At 46.1% G+C, this 25,471-nt stretch overlaps 1 protein-coding gene across 1 annotated transcript in view; it reads left to right on the top strand.

Annotated features, from left to right (window-relative positions):
- DMBT1 (deleted in malignant brain tumors 1) overlaps positions 1-25,471 on the top strand; it is a 306,433-nt gene that overhangs the window by 24,493 nt on the left and 256,469 nt on the right. Inside the window, exons 2-4 of the mRNA XM_029610571.1 lie at positions 12,482-12,517; positions 14,112-14,147; positions 23,516-23,545. Coding sequence (XP_029466431.1) covers positions 12,482-12,517; positions 14,112-14,147; positions 23,516-23,545 — 102 coding nt within the window. The remainder of the gene's footprint in view (positions 1-12,481; positions 12,518-14,111; positions 14,148-23,515; positions 23,546-25,471) is intronic.

A 25,471-nucleotide genomic window follows, 5' to 3' on the forward strand; every position in this document is an offset into this window, starting at 1 on the left:
GGGCGGTAACTGCCGCTCTGTGCAGGTTACCCCCATGTTTCTGTTAAAGGTAATAACTGCCGCTCCATGCAGGTTATCCCCATGTTTCTATTAAGGGTAGTAACTGCCGCTCCGTGCAGGTTACCCCCATGTTTCTGTTAAGTGTAGTAACTGCCGCTCAGTGCAGGTTACCTCCATGTTTCTGTTAAGGGTAGTAACTGCCGCTCCGTGCAGGTTACCCTCATGTTTCTGTTAAGGGAAGTAACTGCCGCTCCGTGCAGGTCACCCCCATGTTTCTGTTAAGGGTAGTAACTGCCGTTCTGTGCAGGTTACCCCATGTTTCTGTTAAGGGCAGTAACTGCCGCTCTGTGCAGGTTATCCCCATGTTTCTGTTAAGGGTAGTAACTGCCGCTCCGTGCAGGTCACCCCCATGTTTCTGTTAAGGGTAGTAACTGCCGCTCCGTGCAGGTCACCCCCATGTTTCTGTTAAGGGTAGTAACTGCCGCTCCGTGCAGGTCACCTCCATGTTTCTGTTAAGGGTAGTAACTGCCGCTCCGTGCAGGTCACCCCCATGTTTCTGTTAAGGGTAGTAACTGCCGCTCCGTGCAGGTCACCCCCATGTTTCTGTTAAGGGTAGTAATTGCCTCTCCGTGCAGGTCACCCCCATGTTTCTGTTAAGGGTAGTATCTGCCGCTCCGTGCAGGTCACCCCCATGTTTCTGTTAAGGGTAGTAACTGCCGCTCCGTGCAGGTTACCTCCATGTTTCTGTTAAGGGCAGTAACTGCCGCTCCGTGCAGGTTACCCCATGTTTCTGTTAAGGGTAGTAACTGCCGCTCCGTGCAGGTCACCCCCATGTTTCTGTTAAGGGCAGTAACTGCCGCTCTGTGCAGGTTACCCCATGTTTCTGTTAAGGGTAGTAACTGCCGCTCCGTGCAGGTCACCCCCATGTTTCTGTTAAGGGCAGTAACTGCCGCTCTGTGCAGGTTACCCCATGTTTCTGTTAAGGATGGTAACTGCCGCTCCGTGCAGGTTACCCCCATGTTTCTGTTAAGGGCAGTAACTGCTGCTCCATGCAGGTTACCTCCATGTTTCTGTTAAGGGTAGTAACTGCCGCTCCGTGCAGGTTACCCCCATGTTTCTGTTAAGGGTAGTAACTGCCGCTCCGTGCAGGTTACCCCCATGTTTCTGTTAAGGGCAGAAACTGCCGCTCCATGGAGTTGAGGAATAGTATTGTGGTTAGAGCTGCCGGCTACCAACCAAACTTCAAAACCCACTTCTGCTTTTTGTGACCTTGAGTGAATCACATCACCTGCATTTCCTCAGGTATAAACTTTGATTGTGAGCCTCTAGGGACAGAAAAATACATGAAAATAATCTGTTTTGAAGTGCTGAAAAGTGGAATATGAAATATAAAATAAAATTATTCTATGCAGAAGAGTTGTGAGAGTTCCCGAGTCTTTGCATTAACCCTCTGAGTGCCAGTATTAGCGATGTGGAGGAGCAGAGGGGTTTGTGATAAGTGGTCTGCCACTGAGATGGACTTTACAGAGATAGCAGCTTTCATTCCTTTGTTAGACTCTGATTAATAAAAGATCTTTGTAAGTACAAATAAAATCATGCTGAAATGTCCTTGGCTGTCACTGAAGCTTGGCAGAGGGTTTAAAGACCTGAATGTTACCTCACACACCCTGTAACACTTCCTGATGTGAGGAAGGGCCACACCCTGTGTGCAGATAATAAATTGGGAAGGTCCTGCCCAGAGCGTCACTTGGGCTCTTGTTGACATGGGAGCCACAGGCAGCTTCGTGTGGCTGCTTCTGTTTGCTGGACTTCTGCAAGGGACAGGTAATGCCTAAATGTATCAGGAAATTGTTGTGTCTTTACTATAACCCAACATGTGGACGCCTAGATTAGGTGAGCTCTGTGCTTAGTTGTTAGTCAGAGTTACCAAGATAAATGCAAAGGTTTTGCTGTAATAAGGGCAGCTCCTTTGCTTTGCCTGTCGGTCACAGCACTGATGGATGCAGTTACAGAGAGCGTTGCTGAATGAAGACGTAATTTCTTGCAGTAAGGATAGGGAAATCTTGTGCTCACGTCAGAAAGCATGGGGGAAACCTGCATGGAGCGGCCGTTAATTATCATAAGCAAATTGCTTTGTAGACTAGATGGACCACTTGGTCTTTTTCTGCCATCATTACTTTACCTGGGAAACATAGAAGATGTCAGCAGAAAAAGACCACTTGATATTCCCAGTCCAACCATTGCTACCTGCCTACTGTGCTTCTCTCTCTCCTCTGTCAGTAAGGATCCCTTTCTGTCCATCTCATGCATGATTACATTTACTGTATTCTTCAATAAACTGGTGCCACCTGACTCCTGTCATTTTTTCCTACACCAGACTAACACAGCTGTCCCTCTGAGGATTTGTCTGCTACGCAGTCATACGCACTCTCTCCTCTCTTTGCCACACAAGGCACCAGTAATATAAAATCTGTGGGCATGACTTGCCGGAGAATGCACCCAGCTGAGGCTGATACCATCAGCTTATCTTTGCTGCTACAATTAATCCCTGCATGTCCATTAAGAATCTGCAGGAAATATATTGTCATATTGTACAGTATTCAAAAGGTGTTGTCTTGTTTCAAATCCTCAACATGCAGCAGATTTCCAATAAACAGAATAAGATGTGAGAAACCACTTTTTCATGCAAAGGGTGGTGGACATCTTTCTCACTCGGCCTAGCCTTAACTTTAACTTCTGAATGTTTTCTGTCAGATTATGGAATGAGGACATTTCTATACTGCGCAGGTTGGAGAGACCTTTCATTGTATAGTTTTGTGGGTTATTTCATTTTGCATTTTATTGGGTATGGTATGCTTTTTGCTGTCTTTATTTTATCTCTTTTATTGTAGATGGTTTGTGTTATGATTTTTGCAAGTCTGATGCTCATCACTCTGAGCTCAGGACAGGCAATTAATAAGTGCCAGAAAGGAAATTTGAGAGTGGTGGAATTCAATCATTCAAGGGACAGTGAGGAAAGAAGGAGAGAGAGAAGCAGAGTAGACAGGTAGAAATGGTTGGACTGGGAAAATCAAGTGGTCTTTTTCTGCAGAGAGGACCAGAAGCAGAAAGCGGAAGAGAATTTCCTATATTTACTGCAAGAAAGTCTTCATTAAACTGCTTAGTCTATAGGGTCGCACAAAAAATGTGGAACGATGAGCAAACACACTAGACTAAATGGCAAAAAGAAGGGTGTGTTGTAATCAGATATATAGATGGTACAACAGCCACAAAGAGAATGTTTTAAATAAGCAATAAATGCCTTCAACATATGTACATGGCAGAATTTACTGAACAGGTCCCCCGACGCGGAATCATGTTTGCATGGACTGCATCGGGAGGAGCAGCATACTCGTGATGAGGAGTTGATGTAAATGATTAAAGCAATAAATGTATCTATATAATGTAGACCATCAAAAACTGGCAAAAAGCAGAGGAAAATTTAGTACATACCCAAAAAAGAAAGTAATTAAGATTATGTCATTCCAAAAGGAGGCTATGGGGAGCAAATAGTATAAAATAAAATAAATTACAGCACAGCGTGCCAAGCCTTTTGAGGTTATGATTCAGACAAGGAGAAACCAGAGGGCACACTTACCGTTTGTACTCATAATAATAAGTGTGGAACTAGCTACTGAGGGGTAGATAATCTGAATTCGTACCATCAGAGGCATGGGATCTTCTTAGTGTTTGGGTACTTGCCAGGTTCTTGTAGCCTGGATTGGCCACTGTTGGAAACAGGATGTTGGGCTTGATGGACCCTTGGTCTGACCCAGTATGGCATGTTCTTATGTTCGTATGTAAGGAAAAAGAATTAAGAACATGAACGTGAAGGACTTGGTTGCTTACTAAAAACAAAGAGGAGATACTTACATGACAGATGAAGGTGTGTTAAAACTGTACAGGAGAGAGTGCATTTCCTCACATTGTGCTGCATGTGGTATGGTGACAGTGAGAGAGAGGAGGAGGGGGAATGTGTGGTACTGTATAGGAGAGAATGTATTTCCTCACATTGTGCTGTGTGTGGTATGGTGACAGTGAGGGAGGGGAGGAGGGGGGAATGTGTGGTACTGTATAGGAGAGAATGTATTTCCTCCATTGTGCTGTGTGTGGTACGGTGACAGTGAGGGAGGGGAGGAGGGGAAATGTGTGGTACTGTATAGGAGAGAATGTATTTCCTCACATTGTGTGGTACTGCATAGGAAAGAGTGTATTTTCTCACATTGTGATGTGTGTGGTATGGTGACAGTGAGGGAGGGGAATGTGTGGTACTGTATAGGAGAGAATGTATTTCCTCACATTGTGCTGTAAGTGGTATGGTGACAGTGAGGGAGGGGAGGATGGGGAATGTGTGGTATTATATAGGAGAGAATGTATTTCCTCACACTGTACTGTGTGTGGTATGGTGACAGTGAGGGAGGGGAGGATGAGGAATGTGTGGTACTGTATAGGAGAGAATGTATTTTCTCCCATTGTGCTGTGTGTGGTATGGTGACAGTGAGGGAGGGGAGGAGGGGGGAATGTGTGGTACTGTATAGGAGAGAATGTATTTCCTCACATTGTGCTGTGTGTGGTATGGTGACAGTGAGGGAGGGGAGGATGGGGAATGTGTGGTACTGTATAGGAGAGAATGTATTTCCTCACATTGTGCTGTGTGTGGTATGGTGACAGTGAGGGAGGGGAGGATGGGGAATGTGTGGTACTGTATAGGAGAGAATGTATTTCCTCACATTGTGTGGTACTGCATAGGAAAGAGTGTATTTTCTCACATTGTGATGTGTGTGGTATGGTGACAGTGAGGGAGGGGAATGTGTGGTACTGTATAGGAGAGAATGTATTTCCTCACATTGTGCTGTAAGTGGTATGGTGACAGTGAGGGAGGGGAGGATGGGGAATGTGTGGTATTATATAGGAGAGAATGTATTTCCTCACACTGTACTGTGTGTGGTATGGTGACAGTGAGGGAGGGGAGGATGAGGAATGTGTGGTACTGTATACGAGAGAATGTATTTTCTCCCATTGTGCTGTGTGTGGTATGGTGACAGTGAGGGAGGGGAGGAGGGGGGAATGTGTGGTACTGTATAGGAGAGAATGTATTTTCTCCCATTGTGCTGTGTGTGGTATGGTGACAGTGAGGGAGGGGAGGAGGGGGGAATGTGTGGTACTGTATAGGAGAGAATGTATTTCCTCACATTGTGGTGTGTGTGGTATGGTGACAGTGAGGGAGGGGAGGATGGGGAATGTGTGGTACTGTATAGGAGAGAATGTATTTCCTCACATTGTGCTGTGTGTGGTATGGTGACAGTGAGGGAGGGGAGGATGGGAATGTGTGGTACTGTATACGAGAGAGTGTATTTCCTCACATTGTTCTTTATGTGAAATGATTTTTTTTTTACATATTTAATTTATGGAGATATTATGGATTAAAACAACAAAGCACGGGATCAGGAACCTCTAGGCTGTCTTCTGTTATCATAGTTCATGCATATAAGTCTGAAGCTCGTCTAAGGCAAGTCTGTGGTCTGATCATACATCAGTATCGCATTCAAGGCAATGTGTATAGGAGACAGTGTTTTATAAAAAAATAAATCCGTGGAAATACCTATTGGACAAAGTTCCTCATGAGAGGCTTCTAAGAAAACTAAAAAGTCATGGGATTGGAGGCGATGTCCTTTCATGGATTGCAAAATCATATTTTTTTTAATGCCTTCTTTGTTATGTTGTTCTTTGTTCTTTGTTATATGTTATATGTAACGCTCCTAAGTGAATTTTGTTGTTATCATGTAAACCGGTGTGATCTGTATTCATACAGGAACTTCGGTATAGAAAAATTAAAAAATAAATAGATAAAATAAAATAAATAAAAGACAGGAAACAGAGAGTAGGATTAAATGGTCAATTTTCTCACTGGAAAAAGGTAAACAGTGGAGTGCCTCAGGGATCTGTATTGGGACCCTTACTTTTCAATATATTTATAAATGATCTGGAAAGGAATACGAAAAGTGAGGTTATCAAATTTGCAGATGATACAAAATTGTTCAGAGTAGTTAAATCACAAGCAGATTGTGATAAATTGCAGGAAGACCTTGTGAGACTGGAAAACTGGGCATCCAAATGGCAGATGAAATTTAATGTGGATAAGTGCAAGGTGATGCATATAGGGAAAAATAACCCGTGCTATAATTACACAATGTTAGGTTCCATATTAGGAACTACAACCCAAGAAAGAGATCTAGGCATCATTGTGGATAACACATTGAAATCGTCGGTTCAGTGTGCTGCGACAGTCAAAAAAGCAAACAGAATGTTAGGAATTATTAGAAAGGGAATGGTGAATAAAACGGAAAATGTCATAATGCATCTATATCGCTCCATGGTGAGACCGCACCTTGAATACTGTGTACAATTCTGGTTGCCGCATCTCAAAAAAGATATCATTGCGATGGAGAAGGTGCAGAGAAGGGCTACCAAAATGATAAGGGGAATGGAACAGGTACCCTATGAGGAAAGACTAAAGAGGTTAGGGCTGCTCAGCTTGGAGAAGAGACGGCTGAGGGGGGATATGATAGAGGTGTTTAAAATCATGAGAGGTCTAGAACAGGTAGATGTGAATCGGTTATTTTCTCTTTCGGATAATAGAAAGACTAGGGGGCACTCCATGAAGTTAGCATGTGGCACATTTAAAACTAATCGAAGAAAGTTCTTTTTTACTCAACGCACAATTAAACTCTGGAATTTGTTGCCAGAGGATGTGGTTAGTGCAGTTAGTATAGCTGTGTTTAAAAAAGGATTGGATAAGTTATTGGAGGAGAAGTCCATTACCTGCTATTAAGTTCACTTAGAGAATAGCCACTGCCATTAGCAATGGTTACATGGAATAGACTTAGTTTTTGGGTACTTGGCAGGTTCTTATGGCCTGGATTGGCCACTGTTGGAAACAGGATGCTGGGCTTGATGGACCCTTGGTCTGACCCAGTATGGCATGTTCTTATGTTCTTATGAATGCGATATGGGTATATGGTGAGACCACAGACTTGCCTTAGCCTTGCTTTTGGGTTATATGCACGAGCTATGATACCAGAAGACAGCCTGCAGGCTCCTGATCGCATGCTTTGTTGCTTTATATGATTTATTGCCGTATCAAATTAGTGGCGTTTTTTGGATTGTAGCTTACACTGGTATTACAGATTATCCTTTATTTCACACAAATATGTTTGCGGCATTCATTCCACGTGACAATTCTGGAAACCGGTTGTATGTAGCAAGCCAAGAACAAATTAGTGATATTTCCCAGTCTCTAATTCTATTCTTTCAATCAGTTGGATGATTATTTAGCTTGGCACTGTGTTTATAATAGATCTATGCATGCAATAAATCTGCCTTTCACATACTATGAACCAACCCATTAACTGTAACTGTGATTATTCTTAGGGAACGTGAAACTTCAATATTGAATGTGTATTTCCAGCTCGCTCACTCCCAGGTGAACAAAGCTCGTTTGTTCAGGGAACAATTCATTAGTCAATGCCTCTAACTTGACCTTCCCTGGAAGGGATGAGATCAGCAAAAACTTCTGCAGTGCATACTTCTTAGAAAGTCACCAGGAATTAACTCTTAAATAGCCAAGACCCAGAGAATTCAGCCAGAGCATCAGTGAAGCCCACGCAGGCCGTTACTGGTTTACCTCCCAGGCATTCACAGCTAAAAGCTTGGAGATGGAAGCTTGGGTAAACAAACAGGGGGCACATTTTTACCCTTAAAACAATAAACATTTATACATTGCAGGTTTCGGATTCAGCCTTGATGATTGGTGCTGCTGCTCCCAAGTTTAGGACTTGCACTAATTCAACCCCTTTGTGTCTGGCTTAAAAAATGAATGTTATTACCAATTGTTCAATGTTTTACTTCTATAAAGGAACTTTCTTCAAGAAATCATTAAAGACATTGTATTATGTATTTAGAGTGTGGATATTTATTTTTCATGAAAGTTTATTTCCTGTTATTTTAATGTGAAGGAGAGGTGTTTCTGGCAGTGGAAAGTAGATAGTTTTTGTTGAACTTGGCACTATTCAGCAGGTGGCAAGCACAGGAGAAAGCTCTTTGTGGCACCTGCTACTCCTTGATTGCTAGTAGGTGTAGGAGACAATCCCTTGTGGCTTCTGGCACTTCTCAGTGTGTGGCAGGCACAGGTCATAATAAAAACGTTTTCAAATACATCAAAGCAGGAAGTCAATGAGGAATTTGGTTTGACCGTTAGATGACTGAGGGGTTAAAGGGGCACTTAGGGAAGACAGGTCAATAGTGGAAAGATTAAATTAATTCTTTGTTTTGGTGCCTACTGAGAAGGATGTTTGGGAGATACCTGTGAAGGAAATTGCATTTAATAGTGATGATTTGGAGGAACTGAAACAAATCATGGTGAATCCAGAAGATATAATGGAGAAAGCTGACAAAATAAAGAGTAGCAAATCACCTGGACCAGATGGTATATACCCCAAAGTTCTGACAGAACAAAAAAATTAAATTAGAAACCTATTACTAGTAGTTTGTAATTTTTCATTAAAATTGTCTATTGTACCTGATGATTCAAAGATGGCCAGTGTAACACCAATCTTTAAAAAGGGCTCCAGGAGCGATCTGGGAACTATAGATCAGTGAGCTTGATGTCAGTGCTAGGAAAAATGGTAGAAACTATTCTAAAACATAAAATTACAGAAAGTATAGAAAGACATGAGTTAGTGGGGCACAGCCAGCATAGATTTACCCAAGAGAAGTCTTGCCTCACCAATCTGCTTCACTTTTTGAAGGGGTTAATAATAATATGGGTAGCCAGGACTCACTCTTCTCCCTTCACCCGACCTCTTACATCCACAATAAAACACAGACTCCTATTTGGGATCAAACAGGCTGAAACTTCATTAACAATAACTCCAGGTGCCCGAGCTCAAGTAAATCCTTACATAACTAATCCCCATAATGTACCAGCCACGCCCCAGCAAGGCACAAATGTCCAGGCCTGCCGGTCTTGTACCAATGTGAACAAAAAATGACCTGTTATATCGATGTCTAATTTGTATAATACTGAGTGTACCTTCATACGATGCTGCTCAATGGTTCAGCTATCGTGACTGTAAGCCTAAGAGAAGGGCTTATAAATCATTAGGTACCTCAGATGAATGCTCTTAGAAAATGTCCACTCCGATTATAAAGGTGCCATTGTGGTCACTTATCTTATATTCAATCGTCAATCTTTCACAGCCGACATCCAGACGTTTCGGAGGCTGGCTCCTTCATCAGGGGCTGATTTTTTCAAGAGAGACTCGTGGAATGTAGATTGTGATGTGATGGCAGCTGTTATTCATCAAAACGTGGACTGTGCCGCAGGAGCAGCCGGTCAACAAATACGGAGCTTCATGAACCGCAATCATAGCAGCACAGTCCATGTTTTGATGAATAACAGCTGCCATCACATCACAATCTACATTCCACGAGTCTCTCTTGAAAAAATCAGCCCCTGATGAAGGAGCCAGCCTCCGAAACGTCTGGATGTCGGCTGTGAAAGATTGACGATTGAATATAAGATAAGTGACCACAATGGCACCTTTATAATCGGAGTGGACATTTTCTAAGAGCATTCATCTGAGGTACCTAATGATTTATAAGCCCTTCTCTTAGGCTTACAGTCACGATAGCTGAACCATTGAGCACAGCATCGTATGAAGGTACACTCAGTATTATACAAATTAGACATCGATATAACAGGTCATTTTTTGTTCAGATAGAGATTTCATGTTATAGTATTCAGGGTCATAAACATAACGGGTCTTGTACCAATAGCATAATTCATATGCTTCCCCTTCCACGTCCCAGCAAGGGGTCGATAAACCAGCGCCCGCCACCGGCCAGCAAGGAGCCTCCCACAGGACAACTGCACCCAATTGTTCTGCTCGCCTTTGGGACCTGACACCTATCAGGTCGTCATACCATACAAGACCACTCTGGCACCTTACTGGCTTCGGCAACCTGCCCCCTCCAAGCTGCGACAACACAGTCCCCTTTAACATAAACTTGTACCGCAAATACAACAATATATGTGAGGGTGGGTGGCAGGGTAGCGGCTTCGGGGAGCAACAGCAGACGAGTACTTATTATTGGCACTCTATATGGGTGGGGAGGAGGGTAGCCTGGGTCTTGCACAAGGTATGGAAAGTTACATGCTTATCACTGGCACTCTATGAGGGTGGGGAGGAGGGCAGCCTGGGTCTTGTGCTAGGTATGGAAAGTTACCTGCTTATCACTGGCACTCTATGAGGGTGGGGAGGAGGGTAGTCTGGATCTTGTGCTAGGTATGGAAAGTTACATGCTTATCACTGGCACTCTATGAGGGTGGGGAGGAGGGTAGCCTGGATCTTGCACTAGGTATGGAAAGTTACATGCTTATCACTGGCACTCTATGAGGGTGGGGAGGAGGGTAGCCTGGGTCTTGCACTAGGTATGGAAAGTTATATGCTTATCACTGGCACTCTATGAGGGTGGGGAGGAGGGTAGCCTGGGTCTTGCACTAGGTATGGAAAGTTATATGCTTATCACTGGCACTCTATGAGGGTGGGGAGGAGGGTAGCCTGGGTCTTGCACTAGGTATGGAAAGTTACATGCTTATCACTGGCATTCTATGAGGGTGGGGAGGAGGGTAGCCTGGGTCTTGCATTAGGTATGGAAAGTTACATGCTTATCACTGGCACTCTATGAGGGTGGGGAGGAGGGTAGCCTGGGTCTTGCATTAGGTATGGAAGGTTACATGCTTATCACTGGCACTCTATGAGGGTGGGGAGGAGGGTAGCCTGAGTCTTGCACTAGGTATGGATTGTTACATGCTTATCTCTGGCACTCTATGAGGGTGGGGAGGAGGGTAGCCTGGGTCTTGCATTAGGTATGGAAAGTTACATGCTTATCACTGGCACTCTATGAGGGTGGGGAGGAGGGTAGCCTGGGTCTTGCACTAGGTATGGATTGTTACATGCTTATCACTGGCACTCTATGAGGGTGGGGAGGAGGGTAGCATGGGTCTTGCATTAGGTATGGAAAGTTACCTGCTTATCACTGGCACTCTATGAGGGTGGGGAGGAGGGTAGCCTGGGTCTTGCATTAGGTATGGAAAGTTACATGCTTATCACTGGCACTCTATGAGGGTGGGGAGGAGGGTAGCCTGGGTCTTGCATTAGGTATGGAAAGTTACCTGCTTATCACTGGCACTCTATGAGGGTGGGGAGGAGGGTAGCCTGGGTCTTGCATTAGGTATGGAAAGTTACATGCTTATCACTGGCACTCTATGAGGGTGGGGAGGAGGGTAGCCTGGGTCTTGCATTAGGTATGGAAAGTTACATGCTTATCACTGGCACTCTATGCGGGTGGGGAGGAGGGTAGCCTGGGTCTTGCATTAGGTATGGAAAGTTACCTGCTTATCACTGGCACTCTATGAGGGTGGGGAGGAGGGTAGCTTGGATCTTGCACTAGGTATGGAAAGTTACATGCTTATCACTGGCACTCTATGAGGGTGGGGAGGAGGGTAGCTTGGATCTTGCACTAGGTATGGAAAGTTACATGCTTATCACTGGCACTCTATGAGGGTGGGGAAGAGGGTAGTCTGGATCTTGTGCTAGGAATGGAAAGTTACATGCTTATCTGCCCAGAACAGAATCACTGGTACTCCATGGGGTGGATTTTAAGAGCCCTGCTCGCGTAAATCCGCCCCAAACCGGGCGGATTTACGCGAGCAGGGCCCTGCGCGCCGGGAAGCCTATTTTACATAGGCCTACCGGAGCGCGCAGAGCCCCGGGACTCGCGTAAGTCCCGGGGTTTTCGGAGGGGGCGTGTCAGGGGGCGGGCCCGAACCGCGCAGCGTTTTCGGGGCATGTCGGGAGCGTTCCGGGGGCGGGTCCAGGGGTGTGGCTACGGCCCGGGGCGGCCCGGGGGCGTGGCCGCGCCCTCCGGACCCGCCCCCAAGTCGCGGCCCGGCGCGCAGGAGGCCTGCTGACGCGCGGGGATTTACGCCTCCCTCTGGGAGGCGTAAATCCCCCGACAAAGGTAAGGGGGGGGGGTTTAGACAGGGCCAGGCGGGTGGGTTAGGTAGGGGAAGGGAGGGGAAGGTGAGGGGAGGGCAAAGGAAAGTTCCCTCCGAGGCCACTCCGATTTCGGAGCGGCCTTGGAGGGAACGGGGGTAGACTGTGCGGCTCGGCGCGCGCTGGCTATACGAAATCCATAGCCTTGCGCGCGCCGATCCAGGTTTTTAGCAGATACGCGCGGCTCCGCGCGTATCTACTAAAATCCAGCGTACTTTTGTTTGCGCCTGGAGCGCAAACAAAAGTAGGCTATTCGCGCTCCTTTTAAAATCCGCCCCCATGTGCATATTAACTTTTTTTTTTTTTTTTGCTCTCTTTTGCAGTGACCCAAGGATGTTGGTGTCCACAAACAACCACAGGTAATTTATTTTTTTTAATTCATGTTTCCAGGAGCTGAGTGAGTACCAGGTGATTCACAATATACTATCATAGTAAATGTCAGCACAAAAAGGCCAATTGGTCCATTCAACTTTTTCGTTTTTATTTTTACATGCTTATCACTGGCACTCTATGAGGGTGGGGAGGAGGGTAGCCTGAGTCTTGCACTAGGTATGGAAAGTTACATGCTTATCACTGGCACTCTATGAGGGTGGGGAGGAGGGTAGCCTGAGTCTTGCGCTAGGTATGGAAAGTTACATGCTTATCACTGGCACTCTATGAGGGTGGGGAGGAGGGTAGCCTGGGTCTTGCGCTAGGTATGGAAAGTTACATGCTTATCACTGGCACTCTATGAGGGTGGGGAGGAGGGTAGCCTGGGTCTTGCGCTAGGTATGGAAAGTTACATGCTTATCACTGGCACTCTATGAGGGTGGGGAGGAGGGTAGCCTGGGTCTTGCGCTAGGTATGGAAAGTTACATGCTTATCACTGGCACTCTATGAGGGTGGGGAGGAGGGTAGCCTGGGTCTTGCACTAGGTATGGAAAGTTACATGCTTATCACTGGCACTCTATGAGGGTGGGGAGGAGGGTAGCCTGGGTCTTGCGCTAGGTATGGAAAGTTACATGCTTATCACTGGCACTCTATGAGGGTGGGGAGGAGGGTAGCCTGGGTCTTGCACTAGGTATGGAAAGTTACATGCTTATCACTGGCACTCTATGAGGGTGGGGAGGAGGGTAGCCTGGGTCTTGCACTAGGTATGGAAAGTTACATGCTTATCACTGGCACTCTATGAGGGTGGGGAGGAGGGTAGCCTGGGTCTTGCACTAGGTATGGAAAGTTACATGCTTATCACTGGCACTCTATGAGGGTGGGGAGGAGGGTAGCCTGAGTCTTGCACTAGGTATGGAAAGTTACATGCTTATCACTGACACTCTATGAGGGTGGGGAGGAGGGTAGCCTGAGTCTTGCACTAGGTATGGAAAGTTATATGCTTATCACTGTCACTCTATGAGGGTGGGGAGGAAGGTAGCCTGGATCTTGCACTAGGTATGGAAAGTTACATGCTTATCACTGGCACTCTATGAGGGTGGGGAGGAGGGTAGCCTGAGTCTTGCACTAGGTATGCAAAGTTACCTGCTTATCACTGGCACTCTATGAGGGTGGGGAGGAGGGTAGCCTGGATCTTGTGCTAGGTATGGAAAGTTACATGCTTATCACTGGCACTCTATGAGGGTGGGGAGGAGGGTAGTCTGGATCTTGTGCTAGGTATGGAAAGTTACATGCTTATCACTGGCACTCTATGAGGGTGGGGAGGAGGGTAGCCTGAGTCTTGCACTAGGTATGGAAAGTTACCTGCTTATCACTGGCACTCTATGAGGGTGGGGAGGAGGGTAGCCTGGATCTTGTGCTAGGTATGGAAAGTTATATGCTTATCACTGGCACTCTATGCGGGTGGGGAGGAGGGTAGCCTGGATCTTGTGCTAGGTATGGAAAGTTAAGTGCTTATCTGCCCAGAACAGAATCACTGGTACTCCATGTGCATAGTAACTTTTATTTTTTTGCTCTCTTTTGCAGTGTCCCAAGGATGTTGGTGTCCACAAACAACCACAGGTAATTTTTTTACTAAAATTATTTTATTATAATGTGATTCATTTTTTTATTATTAATTTTAAATGACATTCTTATGGGTTATTGAGAGGTAAGTATTCCAAGGTCCTGTCCCATTTGGTAGACATTTAACTGGCTTTGGCCCAGAAGGTCCTTTCCCTGAATTTGCTGTGATCCACTACTTTGGTGAAGTGTTTCATTAGTTTACTGAAGAAGTAAATCAGAAAGTTAATTCCTTTTTTAGTTCATGTTTCCAGGAGCTGAGTGAGTCCCAGGTGATTCACAATATACTATCATAGTCAATGTCAGCACAAAAAGGCCAAGTGGTCCATTCAAAGGTTTTTTTTTGTTTTTTGTTTTCATTCTTGGGGTGTTTGTCGCTCTGTGCAGGTTGCCCTTTCTTTCTCTGCGCTTATCTCATGCCCTTTTTAATTCCACCACCATCCTTGTCCTCATTCCTTCCCCTGTACCCACCTGCCTTTCCATGAAGAAAAGCTTCCTGACGTTGGTCCTAACTCAACCCTCTTATAACCCATTGTCCTACAATTGTCTTTCCGTTGAAGAAGGTTTGCTTCCTGTGTACTATTAACACCTTTTAGGTATATAAAAGTCTGTACCATATCAGCCATGTCTCACCTCTCCTGCACTGTATACGAGTGTAGGTCCTTCAATCTCGTCTCACGTCTCTGAGCCCCTTCAGTAACCTGGGTTGTATCTCATCCACTTTCATGGCTTTGCGCACTTTCAGTTTCACTCTCTCCTGTAATTGGAGCGGTATCTACCCCACTCCAGCAGTGTGCTCTCACCGATCGGCAATGCTCCTTCCCCAGGGCTGTTTCTAGGGAGCACCGAGACGGAGGGTTTGTTTAACGTTTCTGCTTTTTCCTCTTCTTCCTCCATACTATGAGCCTCGTCTCCTTTCAAGCTTACAATATAGTAGGGATGTGAATCGTGTCCTCGATCGTCTTAACGATCGATTTCGGCTGGGAGGGGGAGGGAATCGTATTGTTGCCGTTTGGGGGGGTAAAATATCGTGAAAAATCGTGAAAATCGTTAAAAAATCGAAAAACCGGCACATTAAAACCCCCTAAAACCCACCCCCGACCCTTTAAATTAAATCCCCCACCCCCAAATAACTTAAATAACCTGCGGGTCCAGCGGCGGTCCGGAACGGCAGCGGTCCGGAACGGGCTCCTGCTCCTGCATCTTGTCGTCTTCGGCCGGCGCCATTTTGGAAAATGGCGCCGGCCGAAGACGACAAGATGCAGGAGCAGGAGCCCGTTCCGGACCGCTGCCGTTCCGGACCGCCGCTGGACCCGCAGGTTATTTAAGTTATTTGGGGGGGGTTCGGGAGGGTGGGGGATTTAATTTAAAGGGTCGGGGGTGGGTTTTAGGGGGTTTTAGTGTGCCGGCTCACGATTCTAACGATTTATAACGATAAATCGTTAGAATCTGTATTGTATTGTGTTCCATAACGGTTTAAGACGATATTAAAATTATCGGACGATAATTTTAATCGTCCTAAAACGATTCACATCCCTACAATATAGCACCTCTGCTCTTCCTCCTGTCTCTGATGGATCTGAAAAATGTTTTACCACCTCGTTTTGCCTCTCTGGCGATCCTGTCTTCCACTAGGAAGGTTTTGCTATCCTGAATTCTTTCCTCGTCTCTTTCAGCTTCAGCAGAAATTCTCCCCTATCCGCCTTTTCATGCTCCTTGCTGCTTTTTCAGTGCTGATCCTTTTGCCTTTGTTGATTCAGTCACCTCTTTACAGAATGATATTGGTTTCCCTTTCCTCTTACTTTTAATAACTTTTTTTACAAAAAGATTTTTTGAAGGAGTGGTAACAAAAGAAAAAGAAATAAATAGATATTGAGATATATGAATAAATATTTAAACATATGTGATAAAATATTACAAATTTAATATTAATAAAAGCATAATTACAAAAAAAAAAATCAAATGTAAAAGTAGCACAGTGATGGATCCAATACACCCGAGGTGGTTATGTTTTAACATAATGTCTGCTTCACGGGTGATTCTATAATTGATCATCTCAACACGTAACTGTCATGCGCTTTTGAAAGATTACATGTAGATTACATGTGTATCATTATCTTTAAAATCCTTGTGATCTTAAGATAATGATACACATAATTGTCCCTCCCAATTCACCCTATTGCAAAACACGGCCGTATCCGGGGGACTGATTCTGTACCTGAAAATGGACTGTAATCTCTCCTTAAACTTTTATGACTACCTGCACAGCTTTTGCATGATAATAAACTGACTTTTCCTCAAGGTATTTTTGTCTGCAGATTGATTTAAGACTGATCTAGCACACCCTTCTTGCCGTGGATTTTCTCTTGGTGTGTTATTGTTTCTCCACTCACACATTGGTTAAAATCCAATGCCAAGAAATGCAGTCATACCCTGAGGACGTCCCTACAGTGGTGAAGAGACCTGCAGAATAAACTTTGCCATGATAGGATGAAAGCAGTTCAGAGAAGAGTGACCAAAATACTAAAGAATCTGCAACACAAACTCTACCAATTAGAGCTTGAACCCCTAAAATGTACTCACTGGAGAAAAGAAGGGTGCAGAAGTCAACGGACATGGTGTGCGTGGTAGGGATGTAGAGCTGATGTACACTGGCCAGGAGAACCACCTTGCTGTGATAGTGCTGGATGATCTCAAGATAGCGAAACAGTGGTGGCCAGAGCCGGAAGAACATAAGACGTGAAATGTGAAAGTCAAACCGTAGCACTATGACCATTGCAACAGGCGAGATCCTCAGCTCTCGGTGTGACCATGCAAACACAACATCTACAAGTACCTGAATGTAATCCGCTCTGAAGTGCCGAAAATCAGAACATAAATCAAACAAATAAATAAATAAATAGGCACCATGCTGGATCAGACCAGCATGGTCTCATCCATACATTCCCATTCTCTGAGTCCTTTCTTCCCCTGCTCACCCCAATCTGAGTCCTTTCTTCCCCTGCTCCCTTCCCAATCCCTGAGTCCTATTCTTCCCCTGCTCCCTTCCCATTCCCTGAATCCTTTCTTCCCCTGCTCCCTTCCCAATCCCTGAGTCTTTCTTCGCCTGCTCCCTTCCTAATCTCTGAGTCCTATTCTTCGCCTGCTCCCTTCCTAATCTCTGAGTCCTATTCTTCCCCTGCTCCCTTCCTAATCTCTGAGTCCTATTCTTCCCCTGCTCCCTTCCCAATCCCTGAGTCCTATTCTTCCCCTGCTCACCCCCATCCCTGAGTCCTTTCTTCCCCTGCTCACTCCAATCCCTCCTATTCTTCCTCTGCTCCCTTCCCAATCCCTGAGTCCTATTCTTCCTCTGCTCACCCCAATCCCTGAGTCCTATTCTTCCTCTGCTCCCTTCCCAATCCGAGTCCTATTCTTCCTGGATGGAATAAATGATAGCTTTATGGAGCAATTGGTTCAGGAACTGACGAGAGAGGGAGCAATTTTAGATCTAATTCTCAGTGGAGCACAGGACTTGGTGAGAGAGGTAACGGTGGTGGGGCCGCTTGGCAATAGTGATCATAATATGATCAAATTTGATTTAATGACTGGAAAAGGAACAGTGTGCAAATCCAAGGCTCTCGTGCTAAACTTCCAAAAGGGAAACTTTGATAAAATGAGAAAAATTGTTAGAAAAAAACTGAAAGGAGCAGCTACAAAAGTAAAAAATGTCCAAGAGGCGTGGTCATTGTTAAAAAATACCATTCTAGAAGCACAGTCCAGATGTATTCCACACATTAAGAAAGGTGGAAAGAAGGCAAAACGATTACCGGCATGGTTAAAAGGGGAGGTGAAAGAAGCTATTTTAGCCAAAAGATCTTCATTCAAAAATTGGAAGAAGGATCCAACAGAAGAAAATAGGATAAAGCATAAACATTGGCAAGTTAAATGTAAGACATTGATAAGATAGGCTAAGAGAGAATTTGAAAAGAAGTGGCTGTAGAGGCAAAAACTCACAGTAAAAACTTTTTAAAATATATCCGAAGCAGAAAGCCTGTGAGGGAGTCAGTTGGACCAATAGATGATCAAGGGGTTAAAGGGGCACTTAGAGAAGATAAGGCCATCGCGGAAAGATTAAATGATTTCTTTGCTTCAGTGTTTACTGAAGAGGATGTTGGGGAGGTACCCGTAATGGAGAGGGTTTTCATGGGTAATGATTCAGATGGACTGAATCAAATCACGGTGAACCTAGAAGATGTGGTAGGCTTGATTGACAAACTGAAGAGTAGTAAATCACCCGGACCGGATGGTATACACCCCAGAGTTCTGAAGGAACTAAAAAATGAAATTTCAGACCTATTAGTAAAAATTTGTAACCTATCATTAAAATCATCCATTGTACCCCCAATATTTAAAAAGGGCTCCAGGGGCGATCCGGGAAACTACAGACCGGTTAGCCTGACTTCAGTGCCAGGAAAAATAGTGGAAAGTGTTCTAAACATCAAAATCACAGAACATATAGAAAGACATGGTTTAATGGAACAAAGTCAGCATGGCTTTACCCAGGGCAAGTCTTGCCTCACAAATCTGCTTCACTTTTTTGAAGGAGTTAATAAACATGTGGATAAAGGTGAACCAGTAGATATAGTATACTTGGATTTTCAGAAGGCGTTTGACAAAGTTCCTCATGAGAGGCTTCTAGGAAAAGTAAAAAGTCATGGGATAGGTGGCGATGTCCTTTCGTGGATTGCAAACTGGCTAAAAGACAGGAAACAGAGAGTAGGATTACATGGGCAATTTTCTCAGTGGAAGGGAGTGGACAGTGGAGTGCCTCAGGGATCTGTATTGGGACCCTTACTGTTCAATATATTTATAAATGATCTGGAAAGAAATACGACGAGTGAGATAATCAAATTTGCAGATGACACAAAATTGTTCAGAGTAGTTAAATCACAAGCAGATTGTGATAAATAGCAGGAAGACCTTGTGAGACTGAAAAATTGTGCATCCAAATGGCAGATGAAATTTAATGTGGATAAGTGCAAGGTGATGCATATAGGGAAAAATAACCCATGCTATAATTACACAATGTTGGGTTCCATATTAGGTGCTACAACCCAAGAAAGAGATCTAGGTGTCATAGTGGATAACAAATTGAAATCGTCGGTGCAGTGTGCTGCGGCAGTCAAAAAAGCAAACAGAATGTTGGGAATTATTAGAAAAGGAATGGTGAATAAAACGGAAAATGTCATAAAGCATCTATATCGCTCCATGGTGAGACCGCACCTTGAATACTGTGTACAATTCTGGTCGCCGCATCTCAAAAAAGATATAATTGCGATGGAGAAGGTACAGAGAAGGGCTACCAAAATGATAAGGGGACTGGAACAACTCCCCTATGAGGAAAGACTAAAGAGGTTAGGACTTTTCAGCTTGGAGAAGAGACGACTGAGGGGGGATATGATAGAGGTGTTTGAAATCATGAGAGGTCTAGAACGGGTAGATGTGAATCGGTTATTTACTCTTTCGGATAGTAGAAAGACTAGGGGGCACTCCATGAAGTTAGCATGTGGCACATTTAAAACTAATCGGAGAAAGTTCTTTTTTACTCAACGCACAATTAAACTCTGGAATTTGTTGCCAGAGAATGTGGTTAGTGCAGTTAGTATAGCTGTGTTTAAAAAAGGATTGGATAAGTTCTTGGAGGAGAAGTCCATTACCTGCTATTAAGTTCACTTAGAGAATAGCCATTGCCATTAGCAATGGTTACATGGAATAGACTTAGTTTTTGGGTACTTGCCAGGTTCTTATGGCCTGGATTGGCCACTGTTGGAAATGGGATGCTGGGCTTGATGGACCCTTGGTCTGACCCAGTATGGCATTTTCTTATGTTCTTATGTTCTTATGTTCCCCTGCTCACCCCCAATCCCTGAGTCCTATTCTTCCCCTGCTCCCTTCCCATTCCCTGAGTCCTATTCTTCCCCTTCTCCTTTCCCAATCCCTGAGTCCTATTCTTCCCCTGCTCCCTTCCCAATCTGAGTCCTATTCTTCTCCTGCTCCTTTCCCAATCCCTGAGTCCTATTCTTCCCCAGCTCCCTTCCCAATCCCTGAGTCCTATTCTTCCCCTGCTCCCTTCTCATTCCCTGAGTTCTATTCTTCCCCTGCTCCCTTCCCAATCCCTGAGTCCTATTCTTCCCCTGCTCCCTTCTCATTCCCTGAGTTCTATTCTTCCCCTGCTCCCTTCCCAATCCCTGAGTCCTATTCTTCCTCTGCTCCCTTCCCAATCCCTGAGTCCTATTCTTCCCCTGCTCCCTTCCCAATCCGAGTCCTATTCTTCTCCTGCTCCTTTCCCAATCCCTGAGTTCTATTCTTCCCCAGCTCCCTTCCCAATCCCTGAGTCCTATTCTTCCCCTGCTCCCTTCTCATTCCCTGAGTTCTATTCTTCCCCTGCTCCCTTCCCAATCCCTGAGTCCTATTCTTCCCCTGCTCCCTTCCCAATCCCTGAGTCCTTTCTTCCTCTCCTTCCTTCCTAATCCCTGAGTCCTATTCTTCCCCTGCTCCCTTCCCAATCCCTGAGTCCTATTCTTCCCCTGCTCCCTTCCCAATCCCTGAGTCCTTTCTTCCCCTGCTCCCTTCCCAATCCCTGAGTCCAGTTCTTCCCCTGCTCCCTTCCCAATCCCTGAGTCCTTTCTTCCCCTGCTCCCTTCCCAATCCCTGAGTCCTATTCTTCCCCTGCTTCCTTCCCAATCCCTGAGTCCAATTCTTCCCCTGCTCCCTTCCCAATCCCTGAGTCCTATTCTTCCCCTGCTCACTTCCCAATCCCTGAGTCCTATTCTTCCTCTGCTCCCTTCCCAATCCCTGAGTCCTATTCTTCCCCTGCTCCCTTCCCAATCCCTGAGTCCTTTCTTCCCCTGCTCCCTTCCCAATCCCTGAGTCCTATTCTTCCTCTGCTCCCTTCCCAATCCGAGTCCTATTCTTCTCCTGCTCCTTTCCCAATCCCTGAGTCCTATTCTTCCCCAGCTCCCTTCCCAATCCCTGAGTCCTATTCTTCCCCTGCTCCCTTCTCATTCCCTGAGTTCTATTCTTCCCCTGCTCCCTTCCCAATCCGAGTCCTATTCTTCTCCTGCTCCCTTCCCAATCCCTGAGTCCTATTCTTCCCCTGCTCCCTTCCCAATCCCTGAGTCCTATTCTTCCCCTGCTCCCTTCCCAATCCCTGAGTCCAGTTCTTCCCCTGTTCCCTTCCCAATCCCTGAGTCCTTTCTTCCTCTGCTCCCTTCCTAATCCCTGAGTCCTTTCTTCCCCTGCTCCCTTCCCAATCCCTGAGTCCTATTCTTCCCCTGCTCCCTTCCCAATCCCTGAGTCCTTTCTTCCTCTGCTTCCTTCCTAATCCCTGAGTCCATTTCTTCCCCTGCTCCCTTCCCAATCCCTGAGTCCTATTCTTCCCCTGCTCCCTTCGCAATCCCTGAGTCCAGTTCTTCCCCTGCTCCCTTCCCAATCCCTGAGTCCTTTCTTCCTCTGCTCCCTTCCTAATCCCTGAGTCCTTTCTTCCCCTGCTCCCTTCCCAATCCCTGAGTCCTATTCTTCCCCTGCTCACTTCCCAATCCCTGAGTCCAATTCTTCCCCTGCTCCCCTTCCCAATCCCTGAGTCCTTTCTTCCCCTGCTCCCTTCCCAATCCCTGAGTCCAGTTCTTCCCCTGCTCCCTTCCCAATCCCTGAGTCCTTTCTTCCCCTGCTCACTTCCCAATCCTCAAGACTCTGGCTCCAAGGCTCCCACCAAGTCCCTTTCTAACGAGATTCCTATCCCTGCTCTCTCCCAATGCCCGAGTCCTATTATTTGTCTTCTGTCCGCCCAGTCGCATGGTCCCTAAGCCCCCATTCTGCCCCTACACTCCCACCCAGCCCCTGTGCCTCGCCTTCAAGTTCCATTTTCCTCAGCACTCGATCCTAACCCCAAGCAATTCATGATTCCTGCTCTGCCTCCTCCTGCTTCTTACAAACCTGCAGATCAGCTCCCTCTAACCTGCTGAGGATGCAGCTCTATGCTTGTGCCTTGAAGCCTCTCTCCCTTCCTTCCTGCTGCCCCTGTGGGTGAAATCAGAGCTCTTTGAACAGTGGGGACTTTTGTATCTATGGAGCCCCATGCGGGTCAAACAGATCAGTTTTCAACCCCGGGGGCAGCAGGAGGACAAAGAAGGCTCCAAGGCAGGAGTGAATCTGAGGACATTTTCATTTACAAAGGTAGCAGACTCGGGGCACAGGCCCTGTGTGCCCAGGACGAATGACGCCCCTGTATGTGCTCAGTCTGGACTCCACTTCCTGTCCTCTGCATAAGTGACCTCCGTACCCAGTCCTGGGCTATAGCTTCACCCGCGGGGAGCGAGCTGATAAGAAAAGCCCAGGTGGGCAGGGAAATTCAGATACATTTATGGGGGATCCCCGGAGTCTCAGAATCACATCTGAGGCCCCCAAAGTCCAGTCTTCTTCTCCAGTCTGCATCCTGTGTCCCAAGAGTGGAGGTCCGGTTGGGGGTCTTCACAAAGATCACGTCTCCGCTCCTCGCACTCCTTCTGGTGTGACCTCTGACGAAACAGCTTCCTCGTGAGGAGGGACGGCAGCAAAGCCTCCTCACAAATCAGAAAGGGAAAACACTTTCAAAGTGGAGAAGCCCCTCTCTGAGGTGATGAGTCACTGCAGTCCTCTGCCTGGCAGGAAGGGAAACACAGGTCCTTTCACCCCAGGCCTCTGGATTCAGTCTCGTCCTTCAGCAGCCAGACCAGGCTCTCACCCAACGATCAACCAAAAGTCACCGAAAAAAACCAGTTCCTGACAGGCAAGGGGAGCGCTGCTGACGCTTCTCCTCACAGAAAGGAAAGTTAGATCAGGCAGGCCTAACTCAGACTAAGAGCACTGCAAAAGAGCCCCTTCACTCCCCACAGTCAACACAAAGTGACCACACTCTGCAAGCCACGAGCCTAAGCAGCCAGCACTCTCAGCCAGCCCGAAGGGGAGGTGCTGGACAGAAATGCTATCTCCCACTAAGCTGCAGAACCCCCCGGGCAGGGATCCAGTGGGTCTCTGCATCAGAAAGGGGCTGCTGTCAGTGTAATAGCTGCTTGCGGTGACTCTTGTTGGTGCCGGGTTCTGAGAGCGGGTCGCAGGTGCTGGTCTGCATCGCAGCGTCAGGCAGCGGGGACTTTTCCGTAGGGCACACCTGATCAGCTCTGAGGCACACTGGTTGGGAAACACTGCTCCAGAAAAGGAGTCGGTTTGTGACTTAGAACAATGCCAAGCAGACAGAGAAATGATTTGTAAATGCTTTAAATTGCTTTTTATTGAGCTTTTCTTCCTGAAGTAACTGGATATTAATGATAAACTTTCTTTTCTCCAACCAGTTTCTGAATCGCCAACAACTACACCAGCAGGTAACTGAACATATCCTTCTTACGATGCACAAGCTAAAGAGAACACATGGGCCTTTTCTGAATCACTACAGGGAGACAGGGAGCACCCAAGGAGGAACTGGAAACCAGAGCAGAAATTTCCAAGCGGGTTAGGCAATAATTAGAAACTGAAAGCTGTCCCAGGGATTCAGAGCCCAGACTCTTCACCTGATAGGGAACATCCTGGGCAGCCGGCTGTGTGTGTGTGCGTGTGTGAGGGGCGGAGAGAGAGGCAAAGGAAGAAAAGAGGAAATATGATAAAAATACTCAAATCTTTGACAGGCTTCAGTAAGGTTCAAGCAGGTGGTGCTTTCTGTTATTGCTGTGTTAATCCACTTAGATGCACAGAACTAAGGGGGTAATTTTCAAAAGGAGTTACATGCGTAAATGTAGCTACTATTGTAGCAATTTTCAAAAGCCATTTACTCAAGTAAAGTGCACTTATGTGAGTAAATCCTATAGACAAGTCAATGGCAATTTTCAAAAACCCACTTACTCAAGTAAAGTGAATTTACTCCAGTAAACCTGGTTTTTACTCGAGTAAATGCTTTTTAAAATCAGGCCCTAATTGTGGGCAAGAGATTTTTATTGGGCTAATGGGATAAGCATATGTATCCCCAGGTTAAGGATATGTCCCAATTACAGGGGTATTAGAATTCTTAGTGGTCTTGGTTGAATAGTGGATCTGGTAGGGGGTGAATTCTTTCATGGGAAGAGTGGGGATCAGCCCCGTCTGCAGATGGGATTAGCTTTCCTGTGCTGTCCTGCTTGGGAAAGTGGCTCAGAGTGGTCAGCAGATACTCATACAGCCACGGCTGGGGTTCCAAAGAGCGCAGAGCTCATATACAGAGGTAGAAGACATTTACTGATCCCATCCACAAGCATTCTTATAGTGAAGATTGTCAACTTCCATTATCAATCAGTAGCAGCAGCAGCAGCCACAATCACTATGCCCCAGGAGGTGCAGTCAGATGTGCCAGGTCCAAGGTAGAAAGCAGACTCTCAGTCAGGAAGGAATACAGCCGTGCTGGCTCACATCCCTATTTCCAGGGGTTCATGAGCTTTTAGGCCTGTAACTCAGGGATTTTCTTAAGTTCGGAGATTCTGGCCCTCCTTCAGGAACAGTAGAGAAAACACTGATTCACACGGCTCCGTGGAAAAAGTAACACTCAGGGGCTCTGCCTGAGAGACAGGGAGGGGCTACAGCTGCACATGCTCAGTAGGGCATGTTTGAGAGTTCTAGAATCTTTGAGATCAAAGTTCTGGGCTGGGTTCCATCAGATGATGTCACCCATGTGTGAGGACTGCCGTCCTGCTTGTCCTCGGAGAAAGCAGAGTTGCTTACCTGTAACAGGTGTTCTTCGAGGACGCAGGATGTTAGTCCTCTTGAAACTTGCCCGCCTTCCCTGGGAGTTGGTTTCTCCATGTATGAGCTTTATCATGGACTGAGGGACTCTGCCTAGGGGCAGGGTGAAGGCTATTGCTGCACATGCTCAGTAGGGCCTGTTTGACAGTTCTAGATTCTTTGACATCAGTGCTGGGCTCCATGTGATGATGTCACCCAGGTGTCAGGATGGCCATCCTGCTGTCCTCGGAGAAAACAGTTATTCACATTTCTCTGATGCTAAACCAAGACGCAGTTGCAGAAAAGGTGGCGATTCTGCAAGATGTACTGCACAATCCTCCTAGGTGACTGGTGCCTGGATGAGCTTCCTCAGGTGGGACCAGGGCTTCCTGGAACTTGCACATGTCCTCATTTACTACTGATCTGCAAGCTGCTGGAGCGCCTACCTTAGAGATGGCTCACACAGATGTATCAGTAAAAACTAACCATGACAGAATTTGAGCAAGTCTGGTATGTACAGAGTGGAGGAGTAGCCTAGTGGTTAGAGCAGTGGCTATGAACCA

Source organism: Rhinatrema bivittatum, chromosome 7 (genome assembly GCF_901001135.1).
Source record: "Rhinatrema bivittatum chromosome 7, aRhiBiv1.1, whole genome shotgun sequence".
Classification (NCBI taxonomy): Eukaryota; Metazoa; Chordata; class Amphibia; order Gymnophiona; family Rhinatrematidae; genus Rhinatrema; species Rhinatrema bivittatum.